General features: G+C 43.0%; 1 protein-coding gene across 12 annotated transcripts in view; it reads left to right on the forward strand.

Annotated features, from left to right (window-relative positions):
- Positions 1–498: 498 nt before the first annotated feature.
- Positions 499–17810, forward strand: part of FAM120B (family with sequence similarity 120 member B) — a 103676-nt gene continuing 86364 nt past the window's right edge. For 3 of the 12 annotated variants that reach the window (XR_010117273.1, XR_008655414.2, XM_063624002.1), the window contains exons 1-3: positions 499–613; positions 11153–12727; positions 16659–16839. Coding sequence is in view for 10 of the 12 variants with exons in the window: in XM_063624002.1 (XP_063480072.1) it covers positions 11174–12727; positions 16659–16839 (1735 nt within the window). In the remaining 2 variants the exon portion in view is untranslated. Of the gene's footprint in view, positions 614–662; positions 1967–2590; positions 2621–3130; positions 5146–11152; positions 12728–13635; positions 13945–16658; positions 16840–17810 lie in introns of those variants that run through there. The other 9 variants (XM_055269845.2, XM_055269848.2, XM_063624001.1 and 6 more) reach the window with 8 other exon arrangements.

The raw sequence follows: 17810 nt of genomic DNA on the forward strand, positions 1-17810 counted from the left end.
GCCAGGACGTCCCCGCTCCCTCCCCAAACGCGGCGGGGAAGCGCGCGGCGGGTCCCCTGGGCAGAGCCCCCCCGCCGTCCCCGTTTCCGGCCCAAGCGAGGCTCCCCGCCTCAGGGCCGCCCGCCTGGGCCGCGCTCGCACAACTGCGGCCTGAGGCCCCGGGAGCCGCCGGTCCTCAGTGCCTGCGGCAGGACAAAGACCAGCATGCAGTGTCAAGACAGCGTCCCGGCCGCAGGACAGTGTATGAACAAAGAGGTTCAAGGGCGGCACCCGCCCGACGCCAGCGGGCAGCTACCTGACTGCGCGAGCCGAGGTCCGCTAGCACCAGAGCAGTTGCTGTGGCAACAGGCCGCGGCGTCCCACTCCGCCGGCGCCTGTGCGCCGCGTCCCAGCTCCCTGCGCCTGCGCGCCTCTCTCCCCGCCCCACCCACGACGCGGGCGCTCCTCACTCTCGCAACGGTCACGCAGACCCCGCCTGTGCGAACCGGACCAAGTCCCGAGCGGAAGTGCCTTGAGCGGAAGCGGAAGTGAACGAGGCGGCTGTGGCGGTGGCTGAGGCGGCTGGGCCTGGGCGCAGCGGGCGCGTCTGCGGCTGGTGTTGGCTCATCTCTAGGTAGGGCCGGGCCCGAGGGCACCCGCGCGCCGTCCGGGCCGCTCCCGGTCTGCGTGACCGTCCGTTACCCGCGTCCAACCCTCGTGCGCGTCAACCCCTCGGCCTCTGCCCGGTCCCGGATGCCTTCCTGGCCGTGCCTCTGTCGTTGTCACGGCGGCTGCGACATCATGGGATCCTCGCGTCCCCGCTGCGGAGCCCGTCGTCATCCCTGTACCTGCGCAGAACCCTCCTGCCGGGCCCTGGTCCGCGTCGTAGCGCGCTCCCCGACCTCGCGACCCTCGCCTTGCCTGCCCCATCTTGAGGTCACCTGTGACCCCTACTCCCTCCCTTAAGATGTGTGTTTGGCTCCTGTGTGTCATTTTTGGGTCAGATCTGTTATCCTTCATAGCTGCACGAGTTTTCTGGTCGTCTCTAGAAGAGAGAGGCATCCTCTGATCTCCACTTTTCTCCCATCATCTGTGGGCTATCCCTGAATCAGGGCCCCAGCTCCTTGGGGAAAGACAGACAGAAAGACAGGGTTCCCTGCCAGCAAGGAGTTTACAGACCCGTGGGATAATACTGAGCGTCAAGCAGTTCCCACAATGCAGAAAGAAAAGGGTACCTTAGAGGGTGATTTGCCCAGGAGGGTCCAGGAAATTTCCATAAAGGTTGGATTTGAGCAGAGTTTTGAGTAAGTAGGAGTTGGGAGATGAACGAGGGTTGAGAGCCTATTCCTGGCATTAAGGACGTAAATGTTTAAGACATGAAGGTCTCAGACAGTCTGACATATTTGGGGAACTAGGAGTTGAGCATTTGTGAGACAAGAAATGTTGGTTAGGGATGGGGAATGGCAGGAAGGAAGCTAAAGAGAATGTGGGGCAAGGAAGTGATGTGATCAGATGCGTTCAAGAGATTCGGTCTGGCAGATATAGGGGTGGGGATGAGGGTGACTGCAGACAGACAAAAGGCTTTTGTCGTCGTTCAGGGACTGGAAACCCCGAAATGGCAGTGGAGAGAACTTGGAGGTAAAGAAGTGAGAGGGTAGACTTTCTGATGGCTTGAGCCCTTGAATAGAGAAGTGCGGAGAGGGAAAAGCCCAGAATGGGGACCATATCTGGAGCAGCAGGGTCCTACCCACCATTTCCTGAATATGTGAGAGCATCTTATCCGCAGCTGTACTCCCAAGTTCCTCCATGTCTAGTGTCATGCTTTTGTTTTTGACCTTTCTCTGGCCTCCCCTTCACATAGGCTCTTTGACCTGCCATCTTTGGACTTTGCTGTTAGGAGCCACCCTCTGCCACCACTACAGCCTTCACACTCTGTGTTCTGATACCTTCTTCATCCCATTTCTGCCGTCTCCCAGCTCCATCATTAGTGAGTGTTTCCCGACTTTGCCATTCCTTTTGTTTTGGAACTCTAATTGAGCCTTCTTACTAGTTGTATTCTTGAAAAGCACCAACACCATAGCTGGGTCGGGGTCTTCACTGCTCATCTTCACACACACACAAACACACACACACACACACACACACACCCCATTTTGTGACTACCTTGACCTTCCAGTTTTTTTGTTTGGTTTCTAACCACCTAATCTTCCAGACATATTGAAATCTCTGATCACCTGTGGCCCACTGAGAAAACTACAGTAGGTGACATCTGGGATAACGTAGTTTTTAGCATTCTGAGATTTTACCCCATCCAGGAACCTGAATCTGGATACCATTTATGGGGCAGATTTACTATAAAGCTAATGAAGTTCAGGTTTCTGGGTCTGTCACTTGCATGGGCCCTTGCCTAGGCACTGGGACCTCAGAGATCTTGTGTTTATAATTTGTATTCTTTTTTGAAAAGAGGGTTCGCAAATGGTATGTTTCAAGTCATTCACAGCTTAGATCCCTGCAAAACTGGCTATTTGTCATATCCAGCCTTGAGATTTGCATTTTTGTCCTTCAGACACCTTCCCTTCCCTACCTCCTACTTCTTCCTCTTTTGCTGTGTGCTTTTTATTTAGGCATGGAGAAACAAAATGTGAATGAATGGAACTGATCAAGTTCCTGCCATAACCTGACTTTATTTAGCTGTAGTGTCAGGAGGGAGATGTCAGAGCTTAGTAACTCAGCATATTGGACAGGATCTTTGTAACTTCTTTGTTGCAAGCTTAAATGCCTGTATTGTTAGATTTATTTCACTGCTGAGTTGCCACTTCCTTTAAGAAAAGGTTGATGCTAAGAAGGATAGTCCGCTTAATGGAAATCATAAAAGCAACTCTTAACTCCATGGAAACTAGGGTTATACACTATGTAAATTCACACAGGAATTTATTGCGACTTTTGATTTATTACTTTGAAAATGCCACCAGTTATTTTTATAGAGCTTTATAATGAGTATAAATAATTTTAATTTGTGTTCTGTTGGAAAATCTTCAGATTTAAAACATGTTTAAAGTTTAAATTATTTATGCAGAGATAAGGTATTTCTAAGGAATTTTTTAGTAGTAGTTTTAAATCTCCCTAATATGAGAAGTAAATAATTATCTTATTTTTACAAATAAGGACATCAGTGATGTACAAAGAGGTTAAATGATTTGTCTTCAGCTGTACAGTAAATCAGGGCCTCCCTTAGCCAAAAAAGCCAGGCCTGAGTACTGTTTTGCTTATAAACAAATATTAATAAAGAGGAATCTATTTTATCAGTTCTTATTATAGAACATTTAATATAAGATGGACCAAATTATATCTTTTGGTGTTTCCATATATTAATACCTATCTGTGCTCATCCATATATGTCTACACACTAGGTTCTATAAAAGTGGGCAGTGTTAATACTGTTCCTATTAGGACTTTTAGTCCAAAGAATTAATTTAATTTGGATTTGTGCAAATTATTATAAAGTCATTTACAATAAAACCATGGCTAACTATGACAAGAGCATATTAACCTTTTGAATAGGGGAGGAGTTTTCTGGTTAGATTAGGTTTTTGCCCATTAAGCACCAAAATATGCCATTTAGGTTGGGAATCTTCCTAAAGTATATTATTTCTTGTGTTCTTAAATAGAATGTGCTGAATGTGATGTAAACTTTCCTCAATGATCTCAAGTGACCATTTAAATATAATTTGTTATGTTGTGATGTGAACAGTAATGTTAGGCTTATTGAGGCATATACAGCTATTTGCTTTGGGGGTTTTTGCATCTTTCCAGTTTGTAAAGTTTTCTGTCCTATTGTTTCCTTGGGTCAGCTGTTAGCACTTCTAACTGCTGTCAGTTTTCCTGCCCAAAGTTTCTACATTTTTCCCTAGTATGGGTTTAGGAGCTAATTGTTAGAACTGATCAGAAAAGTAGTCCGTAGATGATAATAAGAGCCTAAATAAGTGTCTTGTGAGTAAGTTGTTTATGCTGCATCAGCCTCTAAGGGGTTTTGTAGAGCACAGTGTGGGTAGGAAAGGCCAAGGGCACCGGAGTTCTGAGTTGCTGGGAAAAGCCAGAGAGTCTCTTTTATTCCCGATCCTTCTCTCAGGGCCCAGTGATAGGCTGGTGACTGGGAATAATGTAGGAAGGAGAGATCTCGGGTAAGGACACATCCCACAGGGTGGCTCTGTGGTGAGGCCTTTGCCCCACTGGCAGCACACAGCAATGACCAGATCACTAACCCACAGCAGTGCTAAGTGAGGGTTGTGGCCTAGTGAAAGGCAGCTGGGCTATGGAGTCAGATGGATTCAAATCCTGGCCTCCTTATTAATTACTGCTTGTGGCTTCAGGCAGGTGATTTCACCTGACACAAAGTTTGCTGCCTCCTCAAAGTGACTCCTGCCTTCTTCTTTGCTGCTAGAATGTGTCTTTGACTTAAGAGGCTGCACAAAACTGATAATGTGCTCTAATCTGGGCCAGTGGGACTAGAGGAGCTGCCATGGGACTTTTGGAGTAGACTGCACACACTTAGACAGTTGGGTACATTTTGATGTATGTGTTACAGCCCTCACCCAAAGCTCTGTGCTTCTCAGAGGACTCCGAGTCTTTGTTTGCCTCATTCCTCAGGGTTCATGGTCTTAGCTGGGGATCTTGTCTTATTCATTGCTGTATCCACAGCTCCTAACATAGGCCTTGGAGCACAGTAAATCCTGAATGAGTATTTATGAGTGAATGTGGGAATTTGGTTGAGTTTAGATCTCATGTTCTTAGTGTATTTCTGGGGGGATAGAAGAGGGTCTCTCTGCCCTTCATTTTCTTCTGTGATAGGAAGTGGCCCTGCATCCCTCTAGCCTTGGGATTCTCCCAGAATAGGGAGGGAGAGGGGATGCTGAACAGCCATAGCACCTGGTTCACGATGGACCATCTGACTCCCGTCTTGCCTGCCTCACCCATCCCCAGAACATAGGCAGAGCAGTGTTTCTGAAATGCACTTGCTTGAGTCCTTGGCGACATCTCGTTTCCCTTCGGGTGAAGCGTAGACATTTTAGCATGGTTTGCCAGGCCTTTCATTCATCCGGCCCCAACTCCTCCAGCAGTATCTCATCTCTTCATCCTCCCTGAAAATAGGTTCTAGACATACTGAAGGTGAGTTTTTTTTTTCCATTTCTACACTTGATGAACAAATTTATAAATACAATTGCAAGTTAGATTAAACTACTTAATAGAGCAGATGTTTTAAGCACCTAATAATTTGAAAAAAGATACCTTGTAGACCTTTAAAAGATTTCCTCCATGCTGCTCATGCCTTCCTCTGGCCACACCTGCCTGTCTTCAGGCCTTGCCTTGAGTACCCTCTCCTGAGGGGATTGTCTTAGAGCCCTAAACTAGGTTGGCTTTCCCTGCTGAAAATTCCCCAGCACTCTTACCTTGTCTGTCCTACACTTGTGTCCAAGAGACTGTTGCCTGCTGGAGGGCAGGGACCTCATCTGTCTTGTTCATAGCTCAGTGACTACTCCAATGTCTAACATAAAGGTGCTTGCTGAATGAGTAAGCCAAATTTATTTTCAAATAAAATTACCTGGTATTGTTGAAGAGAGCTGAATATTCATGAGTTACAAGTGGGTCTATTCTTGATACAATGCTTTTGGAGAAAAACTACCAATGTGTGCCTATGCTGTGACTCAGCAGCTTCCTGTCTAACATACTGACGAAATGATCAGAGGTCTAAGATTTATGTACAAGGATGCGTTTCATATTCTTAGTTATGGCGTGCAATATCAGAAATAATCCAGGTGTTCTCCAGCAGAGTTAGAGAGCTTACGTCCACGTTGTACATCTGTTATACATGACACTGTGGGAGAATAGTGACATCATGAGTTGGGAATATATTTATAACAAATTAGACACCAAAACAGATTATAAAAGTATAATCTCAATTTTTAGAAGCAGTGAATAGTAGAAAAAGGCTGAAATATGTAAAACGTTTAAAAATTTTTTCTTGTGTTTTCTCTGAATTTTCTGCAAATGGTTCATTTTTTGATCAGATTTTTTTACAAATTAATATATTTCCCAATATTAAAAAGTAATCTAGCTTATAAAAATTATAAATACAATAAAACCTCGCTAAAATTTATGTCTGTTTTAAAATTTGTGATAATTTAAGAATTTTGACATATTGGGCTGATTTTACTAAACTTTAGGCAATCGATAAACATGTTTGATGAACAAATTTATAATTATACATAAAATTGTACCACAATTTCACTGTTACTAAGTGGCAGTTAGAATCTGGACTGTTGCATTTTATTCTGGAACTTTTCGTTTTATCAACAAAACTCTGCCCATTATTCTCCCACTTCCCCTGTGACATCAGCTGGCACCAGTGGTTGTGGCCCAACTGTTCTGAGGTATCCTCCAGGGCACCCTGAGTCTAGACATCTATTCCTAGAAATTCTAAAGTGCATAATAGCTATAGGCTTTCTTTGAGGTGCTGATGTTAAAATTCTAACATTTGTTCAAACAGTAGGAAGATTTTACTCAAGACTATTGTAGTGAAGGAGAGAGATCTGGCTCAGCTCTGAATACAGTGAAGACAGCTGGGGATTTACAACCAAGCAGCAGAGTGGGGGTGAGGGGATGGGAAATTTCTAAGGGAAGACATCAGGGGTAGGGAAATTCTTGCTGAAAGCAGGCCAAGGTAGCCAGATATCAAAGGTGGGTTCTCTTTAAACTGACTTAGCAGGATTCTTGCTACAAGCACCAGATTGAGGCCTGGTAGAGAGGAGGGCTCAAGGCCCTAGCAAAAGTGTGGTCAAGATGAGAGTCTTTATCGGTGATTGGGAATTCTTGCAAAGCTCAGCAGTTTAATGACCCCTGTATGGAGATCATCTGAAGCAACAAGACCAACTTAACTGGCACCCACCCTTATTTATTCACCTGGTTGTTTGTGCATTCATAAATAATAAACCTTCAGCAGATACTATCCTGTGTGCTGTCAGGGGATAAATATTAATCTCTTGGGATTTTCGGTCCCTGTTCTCACCCAACTGGTGTTTAAGAGGTCCCTATGAGTTTCACTTTTTAGGCAGGGGAGGAGAGAAGAAACAACAGACCTCAGATACTCCACAACAACCCATGGGGGAACATCACTGGGAGAGCCTGGGCCCAGGCCCAGCCAGAAGTTACCATTGAAAGAAAAATTACTTTGTACTTGGAAATAAAACAAGAAAAAAGAAGACTTTGTGTTTTGTATTGTCATACTGGGCTGTTGTTTCAGACTCACCCAAAATTATTTAATTTTCTAACAGATTTACCTCTGTTTGGCTTTGCTGCTTACTCTCCATTAGAGTACAAACATTGTGATGTTATATGCTAGTTTGTAGATTCGAGATGCGAATTATTTCTGTTCAGAGATTACGGTTTTATTTTCTCCAGCTTACCTTGCTTATTCCAATGTGCCTTTGCTAATGGACTGTGTGAGCTTGAGCTCCTCTAGTGCTCTGATCCAGCTTCCCTGTCTCTTATGTGCCATTGCTCATTACTACTTGCCTGAGTTATGTCTTTTAGCTTTAGACAGTTATACTTTGACATGGCTTAGATGCTGGGGGTGTGTTAAGGTGGTTACAGCAGCCAAGTATTGGTTGTCCCGCAGAGGCTGCTGTCCATGTGGGGAGTTGCCCTTGGGCTGTCCGTAAGTCCCTCATCCCTGTGTCCAGAGTGACGCCAGACGAGTCTTCCTCACTGTGTGTGCATCCATCAACGTCAGGCAGCTTCGTTTATGCTGAGCGCATTGCTCTTAACCTCAAGGTTTGTAAGTTGAAAGATTATAGTAAAGGAGCTTCTGAACTTCTCTTTCCTCTTTCTATTTCCCCATTTACTGGTAACTCAATACCCCGGGACTGCTCTGACTGTCAGGAGAATGAGCCAGCCCTAGGAACAAGGCAGCTTCCAGCTGTACCTTATGCCTGCAGCAGCTCCTTACTGGGATTTCCTGCTGGTGCTTTGTTTCCCAAACCCTTTGTAGGCTGCTTGAGGGCAGTGATTCTACCTTGCACTGCTTCTTTGGCCATAATTGAAGTCTGTAACTTACTGATTCCTGATTTCTCTTTATATACTGCCCTTGGATTAATTCATTTATTTATTCAAATACTGGGCCTGTCCCATGCAGATGTTGTGCTAGGTGCTGGAATAAGACAGGATGGTGAGGCCCACCTCAAAGGGAGAGATCCCCAAAGGGTCCCAGGCCATATTTGGGGCAATTAGACTCCTCCCTAATGAGAAATAACTTCTGTTTGTTTCTAAACAACTATTACCTAGATAATGAAAATTTGCTATATAATTTGCAGGTAGAATGACTTTTATATACACATATTATTTTCCCCAGTCATCCCATAATAACCACCTTTAGAGAATGAAAAGCCTGCATATATGCTCTTAACAATGAAAGGCTTAAAAAAGAAAAAATTTAAAGCGATATCCATGGAATTTTCTATATCTTTTTATACATTTTATTCCCTATCTCACTAATTGCATTGATGAATAGATGTTGTGAATATTTAGCACTTTGAAGATACTGAAATACTGGAAGGCATCCTCTAATGTCACAGGTTCCCAAAACCTTTGCTATCCCAATTTTTCTTGGTAAATAGCATAGAAGAGCACATTGTAATGTCACACTCTTAACTCATGATTCAAACTGTGAGAAATTGGTCCTATGTGTCTTGAGCAGTCCAACCAGCAACTCTGGGAACTGCCTGGCCTGAGAGCCCCACTGGCTGCTGGCTTCTGACCACAGTGGGTGTGCAGTGAACCCTAGGGCCTGGCTTGCAGTCAGGTTCAGTCCTCTGCTTTGACTGTATTCAAATGCTGTTCCTTGTTTTTTCCTTTCTGCTGTCCAGGGGCTCTCCTGGGCCCGCAGCAGCCAGCACAGAGCTTGGTGAGAGAAGTGGGGCCTTCCCTCACAGCGTAGAAATCAAGTCACACTCGAGATTTGTGAGGCTTATCTTTGGCCAGCTCATCATCAGCAAACCATGCAAGGCCTGTTTAAATTAAAGCCAGGCATAGAGCAGTCGTCTAGAGCTGGTGAAATCAGCCTTTTAAAAGCCATTTCGACCAACCTTTTTTGTATTCTTGTATTTCCTTTCCAACACCTGTCCCCTGCCTACTCTGTTGGAATAACAAATGAAAAAGAATACTCTTTTTCAGAAATAAGAGTGTAACCTTCCTGGACATAGGTTCCATGCCATAGAACCACCTTACAGTTGACATAATACACTATGAAGCCCAGTTTCCACTTCAAAAACTCAAATACCTTGGCTGTGTTTCCAAGATAAACTCTTTACAAGTCACAATACTGTAGTGATTTGGTGTAGATGTATGAATGTATCCCATTATATTTAATAACTTTATAAGCAAGCCTTCTCTAAATGTCATCATAAAATGTGTGCTATTTATGTTCACCCAATTTTTGCATATTTTCATTATGCAATTAATGAAAATCCCATTAATGTGGCTATTAAAAGGATACCTTCAAATTCTACTGTTAGGGGCTAGAGTCCATTAAAAATCAGTAAATTCTGTTTGGGCACAGTGGCTCATGTCTAATCCCAGCGCTTTGGGAGGCTGAGGTGAGAGTTCGAGAGTTTGAGACCAGCCTGGGCAACACAACATAGTGAGAGCTTGTCTCTACTAAAAAAAAAAAAAAAGAAAGAAAAGAAAAATATACAGGTGTGGTGGCAGCTAAGACAAGAGGATCGCTTGAACCTGGTAGGTTGAGGCTGCAGTGAACTGTGATCACACCTCTGCACTCCAGACGAGGCAACAGAGTGAGACCCGGTCTCAAAAAAAAAAAAAAAAAAAAAAAATCAGTAAATTCTTAAAAGATAGTCCTGTGAGGATGCCTTTTCTCAACCTAACAATTTATAGTTTCTTCATTTGTAAAATAAAGCTGATAATATTTATGTGTCAGGGTCGTCCTAAAGATTAGAATGTATATGTTAAGTGCCTACCACTGTCTGGCAGCTGGGAAATACGCTAAACATGAGAGATACCCATGTGCTTAGTCACCTCATGACTGCTGCCTTCAGCCTGTCTAGGAGAGGCATCATTTGTTTTGTGCTGCTGTTTGCATATTAAGAATTTTTTGTTGTGTTTTTATCAAAGGACATAAAGCCTGCATGACTCTTAAAGAAAACTATAGCGGAAAAAGCATAGATCATAAAGAATGTCAGCATGGAGTTTTTCTGACCATTCACACACATCATTGCCTACTTGAAGAACGCCTTTTATAACGTCATATACAATATTGTGTTCATACCTTTTCCAGATTCCAAATTCTAACTGTAAACTACTTTGTATCTGTCTTTAAATTTTCCAATGGGCAGTTTCTCTGCAAAGTCAGTCAGTCACTATCTCAGATACTACAACATTCGGCATAGTGAATTTTATGTGGCCTTCTTAATACCTTTATTCAGGTGTATGTGACACATGTTTACAGTATACAGTTTGGTAAATTTTAACATACGCACACACTTGTAAAACCGTGATGACTAAGTGGTTAATGTATCTGTCACCCCCAAAAGTTTCCCCTTGGTAATCCTTCCTGCCACTGTCTGTCCCCATCCCAGACAACCACTGATCTGCTTTCTGTCACTACGGATTAGCCTAACTCTTCATGAACTAGAATTTTATATAAGTTGAATGATAGTGTGTACTTTTTTTGTCTGACTTCTTTTACTCAGAAAAATTATATTGAGAATCATCCATGTGGTGTTTCAATTTATGTTTTAGATTTTTAACAATAACTTCTGTTTGAGTTCCTAGATGAGAAATACTACTACTTTGAAAACTTAACCTCTTTTTGAATTTTATCAAGAAATACCTTGAATGATAATATTAATGAAAACATTAAAAGACTGCTACACTCTCTTGTCCTTGTGAAAGTCCAACTCAAGTAATTAACTTATACTTAGGTAAAGTTCCCCATATGTTTGAATTAAGAACTCTTCAGGCTCCTAACCAGCATATCATGTTACCTCGGAGACGAGTGTTTTTGGAAACAGAGTGTGAATATTAACTACTGTGTTTGCTTTGAAAGGTGCCACATATCTAATGATAATGCCATAATTACTCATTAATTTATTTTTCTTTCCAGATCCTTTCCTGGAGTTCAGTTATGGGTGTGAGAGGTTTGCAAGGATTTGTGGGAAGTACCTGCCCACATATATGTACAGTAGTAAATTTCAAAGAACTGGCAGAGCACCACCGAAGCAAGTATCCTGGATGTACCCCTACCATTGTGGTTGATGCCATGTGTTGTCTCAGATATTGGTATACTCCAGAATCTTGGATCTGCGGTGGCCAGTGGCGAGAATACTTTTCTGCTTTGCGAGATTTTGTTAAAACTTTTACGGCAGCTGGGATCAAGTTGATATTCTTCTTTGATGGCATGGTGGAGCAGGATAAGAGAGATGAATGGGTGAAACGAAGGCTCAAGAACAACAGGGAGATATCCAGGATTTTTCATTACATCAAGTCACACAAGGAGCAGCCAGGCAGAAATATGTTCTTCATCCCCTCAGGGCTAGCTGTGTTTACACGATTTGCTCTAAAGACACTGGGCCAGGAAACTTTGTGTTCCTTACAGGAAGCAGATTATGAGGTAGCTTCCTATGGCCTCCAGCATAACTGTCTTGGGATTCTGGGGGAAGACACTGATTACCTAATCTATGACACTTGTCCCTACTTTTCAATTAGCGAGCTCTGCCTAGAGAGCCTGGACACCGTCATGCTCTGCAGAGAGAAGCTCTGTGAGAGTCTGGGCCTCCGTGTGGCCGACCTTCCTCTTCTGGCCTGCCTCCTTGGCAATGACATAATCCCAGAGGGCATGTTTGAAAGCTTTAGGTATAAATGCTTATCATCCTACACCTCTGTAAAAGAGAACTTTGACAAAAAAGGTAACATCATATTAGCTGTGTCAGACCATATATCGAAAGTTCTTCACTTGTATCAAGGTGAGAAAAAATTAGAAGAGATATTACCTCTGGGACCAAACAAAGCTCTTTTTTATAAAGGAATGTCATCATATCTTTTACCAGGACAAAAATCTCCATGGTTTTTCCAAAAACCCAAAGGTGTAATAACTTTGGACAAGCAAGTAACATCCTTGAGTTCAGACGCTAAATCCAGGGAAGAAGTTCCCATGTGTTCAGACCCTGAATCCGGGCAAGAAGTTCCCATGTGTACAGGCCCTGAATCCAGGCAAGAAGTTCCCATGTGTACAGGCCCTGAATCCAGGCAAGAAGTTCCCATGTGTACAGGACCTGAATCCAGGCAAGAAGTTCCCATGTGTACAGGCCCTGAATCCAGGCAAGAAGTTCCCATGTATACAGACTCTGAACCCAGGCAAGAAGTTCCCATGTGTACAGGCCCTGAATCCAGGCAAGAAGTTTTAATATGGACAGACCCTGAATCTAGGCAAGAAATTATGTGTGCAGGCCATGAATCCAAACAGGAAGTTCCCATATGTACAGATCCTATATCCAAGCAAGAAGACTCCATGTGTACACACCCTGAAATCAATCAAAAATTACCTGTAGCAACAGATTTTGAATTTAAGCTAGAAGCTCTCATGTGCACAAACCCTGAAATTAAACAAGAAGACCCCACAAGTGTGGGGCCTGAAGTAAAGCAACAAGTAACCATGGTTTCAGACACTGAAATCTTAAAGGTATGTGTATCTGCCCAGCCAATATGCCATGATTGAAAATATATCCTCTGATGGATTTGTTAGTGAAGATCCATTACTGCCTTAGTGTTTGGCCAGTGAGAGGATGCACAACAGGAGTCTCTAAGTCTCATTAGGAAGTGTGACATTATATGTGTGAAAACTCATAACCAATGTTGGATACTGTCACATGAATATTACAGAAAAATGCTATAAGAATATGAGAGAGAAAGAGAACATTGTGGGTTAAACAGGGAGAAGGCCGGGCGCGGTGGCTCATGCCTGTAATCCCAGCACTTTGGGAGGCCTGAAGCAGGTGGGTCACCTGAGGTCAGGAGTTCAAGGCCAGACTGACCCACATGGTGAAACCCCGTCTCTACTAAAAATACAAAAATCAGCTGGGCATGGTGGCGTACACATGTGATCCCAGCTACTCGGGAGGCTGAGACAGGAGACTTGCTTGAACCTGGGAGGCGGAGGTTGCAGTGAGCTGAGATCATGCCATTTGTACTCCAGCCTGGGCAATAAGAGCAAAACTGTCTCAAAAAATAAAAATAAATAAAGTACAGGGAGAAGTTCCCCAAAGAGGTAGAACTGGAGCCAGACCTTAATGGGGCAGCCAAAATATGCATTGAATAAGCAAAGACTTGGGAGTTGTGGAAGTACTAAAGGTGTAGCGTTTTGAATCTGCATCACGTGGGGGCGCAGGGAGAAAGGCCAGGCTAGAGTGTGGGGTTTGGAGAAATAAATGGGAAAAGGTAGACAATCATAGCCAAATTGGGAAGGTCATTAAATGCCACATGAGGAATTTGGACTTGATTCTGAAAGTATTATAGCGCCTTTGAAGATTTTTGATGGGGGGCCACTACGTGTGAGGTTCTGTGCTAGGTGCATTAGGTAACTTTTCTCAGATCTTCTCAACAGCTCTGTGAGATAGACTTATCCTTGTTTTACAGAAGAGGTCTGTGTCCACATGAATGTCTCAAAGGTACCTCAGTAAGTTCTAAACCAAACTTAACCACACACCTTTCCTTGTTCCCAGCACTGTGAATGCCACCATCTTTCATCTAGTTACAACTACATAGATCTGTAAGGAAGCTCCTGCTCCTAGTCTGATGCAAAACTCAGGCCTGGACAGCAGCTGAGCAGCTGTGTGGTGAGACCTGGAGGGCAGCCGTGTGAATCTGCCAGCCAACCAGCATTCGATTTTTTTTAAGCAGGTATATTGATGTGATCAGATTTTTGGTTTTTGAAACATTACAGTGCAGTGAGTGGATTTAAAGTGGCCATTGTAGTAACTCAGGTAAAATACAAAAGAGCTAGAATTAGGAAAATGGCAGTGGAAATAGGAAGAAACAAATTCAAGAAATGTTTCAGAAGTGAAACTAATAAATAAGTCTTGCTGTGGAGGTGAAGTTCCTCCTTGAGCACCGGGGATGATAGGTGCTGTTAATCTAAGGAAGAAGGAGGAAAGGTTTTACAGGGAGAAGAAGATTAAGTGGGTTATATTTTAGTTGAGTAGATGGCTCCTCTAACACATGTTCTCGTAGTGAAATATGGGCCTAAAGTTCTATTACTGGCATCTGGGAGTTATCCTATGTGTAAAGTAAAAGATGATGTGGGATGGAGACTTAAGGAACAGTCCACTGAGAGATCAGGAGTGAGCAGAGGAGGAAGGAGAATAAGGAGGGGATAATCCCCACAAAAGTCCAAGGGGGCAAGTTTCAAGAATGAGAAAAGAAAGGGTCAGGAGTATCACATGCTGCAGAGGTAAAGAGGTAGAATAGGACTGGACATAGGCACTTGGGTCAGTAATTAGGAGGTCCTGATGGCCTCAGAGAGTTACTGCAGCACAGGGTTGGGAGTGGAGGCAAAGCCGACAGGGAGTCTGGCAGTGGAAGAGCCTTTGTTGGGGAAGGCAGAGTCAAAGAGAGTCCTCACAGGAAGGGAGTGCCTGGGCAAAGTGGTGGGTCGAGAGTCGTTCACATGGATTGAACTTAATTGTATCTTTGAAAACAATTTTGAAGTTTCTTACATTGCCCTTACATTTTCTCCATAAAAATTTTTTGCGATGTCATCTTCCAACCCTAACAGGCAACTAAAATTCAAACGTGTATTTTAACCATACGTAGTCACCCTGGAAAAATGCTCAGGTAGAAAGGCTGTGGGCACAACAGTTACATTGGATACATGCATAACCACAGCCTTATATCTGTGTCTTCTCTATGTCAGCATTTTGGAAGATCAGTTGAGTTTCTGTTTGTTTGTTTCTTTGAGACAAGGTCTCACTGTCACTCAGGTTGCAGTGCAGTGGCACTATATCCTCCGCCTCCCAGGTTCAAGCAATTCTCCTGCCTCAGCCTCCTGAGTAGCTGGAACTACAGGTGCACTCCACCACACCCAGCTAATTTTTGTATTTTTTAGTAGAGATGGGGTTTCGCCCTGTTGCCCAAGCTGGCCTTGAACTCCTGACCTCAAGTGATCCACCCACCTCGACCTCCGAAAGTGCTGGGATTACAGGCATGAGCCACCGCTCCTGGCCAGATAGCCTTATAATCTTATAGAACATGCATTGGCAGTGAGCTGCAAGCCACACCTCAGGACAAGTGCTTTTCTTATATTATTTAATCCTCACAGTAGTCCTAGGAGCCGGGCACTTTTTTATTAAACCCATTTTCTATAGGAAGAAGGTAAGGAACAGAGTAAGACTGAAGCCTACGAATAATGAATCAACATAACTAGGACTATTTAAGTACATATAAATGAGACACTCTTAGGATTCAGAGTTTCTGGTATCCAGGTTATTCTAGCATCACATTTTAATGCCTTTAGTAGTAGACTGGATTTAAATTTTGAATAGTAATCTAGATGAACTTATTCTCACAGTAATAAGAATATTCTTCACTGGAAGGTAAAACCTATATATTTAGGCTATGATAGCCCTTCTGATTTTAACTACTTATTTAATGAGAAAGTGGAATTAGTTTAAATCATGTATCTCATCACCTACCATGAGCCAGTACTGTCTTGACATTACAGAGGAGAAGCACCTGTGCCTGGCACATGGTTTTTCACTCACTAAACAATTTCTGAACAAATGAGTGAATGAATATAGTACGGCTTCTAACGCTAAGCAGCTTACAGTTTAATAAGGGAGGCAGACCAGGCAGCTGTGTTACAGGGAAAATAGGATATGAGCTCCATAAGGCAAGCTGGAGGTTGGTCCTGTCTAAGGGAGGAGGAGAGGGTGACATCAGCAAACCTTAAAGGGAAAAGAGGATTGTAAAGTGGGAGGCTGGGAAAGACTGGAAGAGAAAGATTCTGGGTAGGGTAAGTTCTTATGGGGCACAAGTAAAGGTAGAAGAGGATTGAGTACTCTTGAGCAATGAAGATGTTCTGTTGAGACTGGATTATGGCCATTTCTATGAGGGTGAAATGGTGTGCAAGGCTAGAAAAAGGAGATTGAGGCTTTATAGTGGGGCCTCAAATGTTATGGCGAAGGATTTGTGGTAGCCATTCAAATGTTTTGAATAGGGTAGCAAAGTTTTCAAAGACAGTATGGCAATGGTGTGAAGGATGGGTTGGAAAGGGGAGAAACTGGGCTAGGGGATTAAGACCCTTTCATAGCAATACTGGTGAGAAGTAGTGAGCACCCGGTTACTGGGAGGTTATCGAGGAGACAGAACAGTGAGATACTGCAGAAGATAAGACTGGTAGACATTTGGAGAGAGGAGGAAGAGGGGGAATAGAAAGTTTGAAATTGGTAGTCCAAAGGAAAGAGAACATGGCAACTTGATGTCATGAATTTCAGGGTCAGTTACATTTCTGAGGGCCTTAAAAAACTGGCATATGATGAAAGGCATTGACTTTTTCTATTTGAAGGTTACTATCTTGTTTTTAAGGAGAAATTCAGTTGTATTTAAATTTCAAACAGGTTGCTAGAACACATCACGTCCAAGCAGAAAGCTACCTGGTGTACAACATCATGAGCAGTGGAGAGATTGAATGCAGCAACACCCTAGAAGATGAGCTTGACCAGGCCTTACCCAGCCAGGCCTTCATTTACCGTCCCATTCGACAGCGGGTCTACTCACTCTTACTGGAGGACTGTCAAGGTGAGAATTGGTTGGTCCCTCTTAGTAAAGGTTCTATTTGCAGTTGAGTTCTGAGAAACTGGCCAGATGAAATAGAGTGCGTTCTTTCAAGACATGGAGACAATTAAATGGGTTTTATTTCCCTGTCAAATGTATAATTGCGAATACCACTGACATCTGTAAAAAATTAGGTGTAAGTGCCATTGGACATCTATATCTAATTAGCAGTAAGTTGATCAGTGTGCATTAAAAGAAGAATGCGTGATTTCTGTAAAATGTCATATTTTTATGCCTTAAAAGGATTTTTGCTTTTTTAAAAATGTGAAAATTATTTCCTCCTGTTGGGGAGAGTAGAGTATGTCTATTATTAGAAGAAAACGATGTCTACTTAGTCTTCCCTCAAAATGTGATTTTTATAAGATAATTTTACAAAATCTAGTGATCCTGTTTTTAAATACAAACAATTTTCCTTTGGTGTTTTAGTAATTTGTGTTTTTTCTCATCTATATTTCCATTATGTGCTTAGCAACAAGAGTAGAGAGTGGACCATCAAGGACCCAAATAGTGAAAATGAGGAATTTTAACCCCAAGGAGAAAGTTAGTGAAGGTCCCATAACTCACTGTTTGGAATAGTTTTGGGGGGAATCAGGAGTGTGGAAGAGCACTTCATATTAGAAACCAGAGATGTTGAATGCATTTAGTGACCTTCTATTTCAGTAAGGCCTTGTTCGTTTTAGACAGAGACCTTAGGTACTTTATGGTCTGATTTGAGAGTGCGTTGATAAGAAACATGGTCTACACACTATTACCAGGATAAGAGAGAGAAGGAGTAGGATACCGGTGAAAGTGGTCCATTTGCCTAAGCATCATTATTTCCAAACATGTCAATATTAACCTTACTCTGTTGTTCCAGAAAGTGAACATTTACATAATCTAAAAGTGGTGATAGAATCATCAGATGGAAAAGTCATCATTATTATTTTTGGATGATG

This window comes from Symphalangus syndactylus, chromosome 2 (assembly GCF_028878055.3).
Source record: "Symphalangus syndactylus isolate Jambi chromosome 2, NHGRI_mSymSyn1-v2.1_pri, whole genome shotgun sequence".
Lineage (NCBI taxonomy): Eukaryota > Metazoa > Chordata > Mammalia > Primates > Hylobatidae > Symphalangus > Symphalangus syndactylus.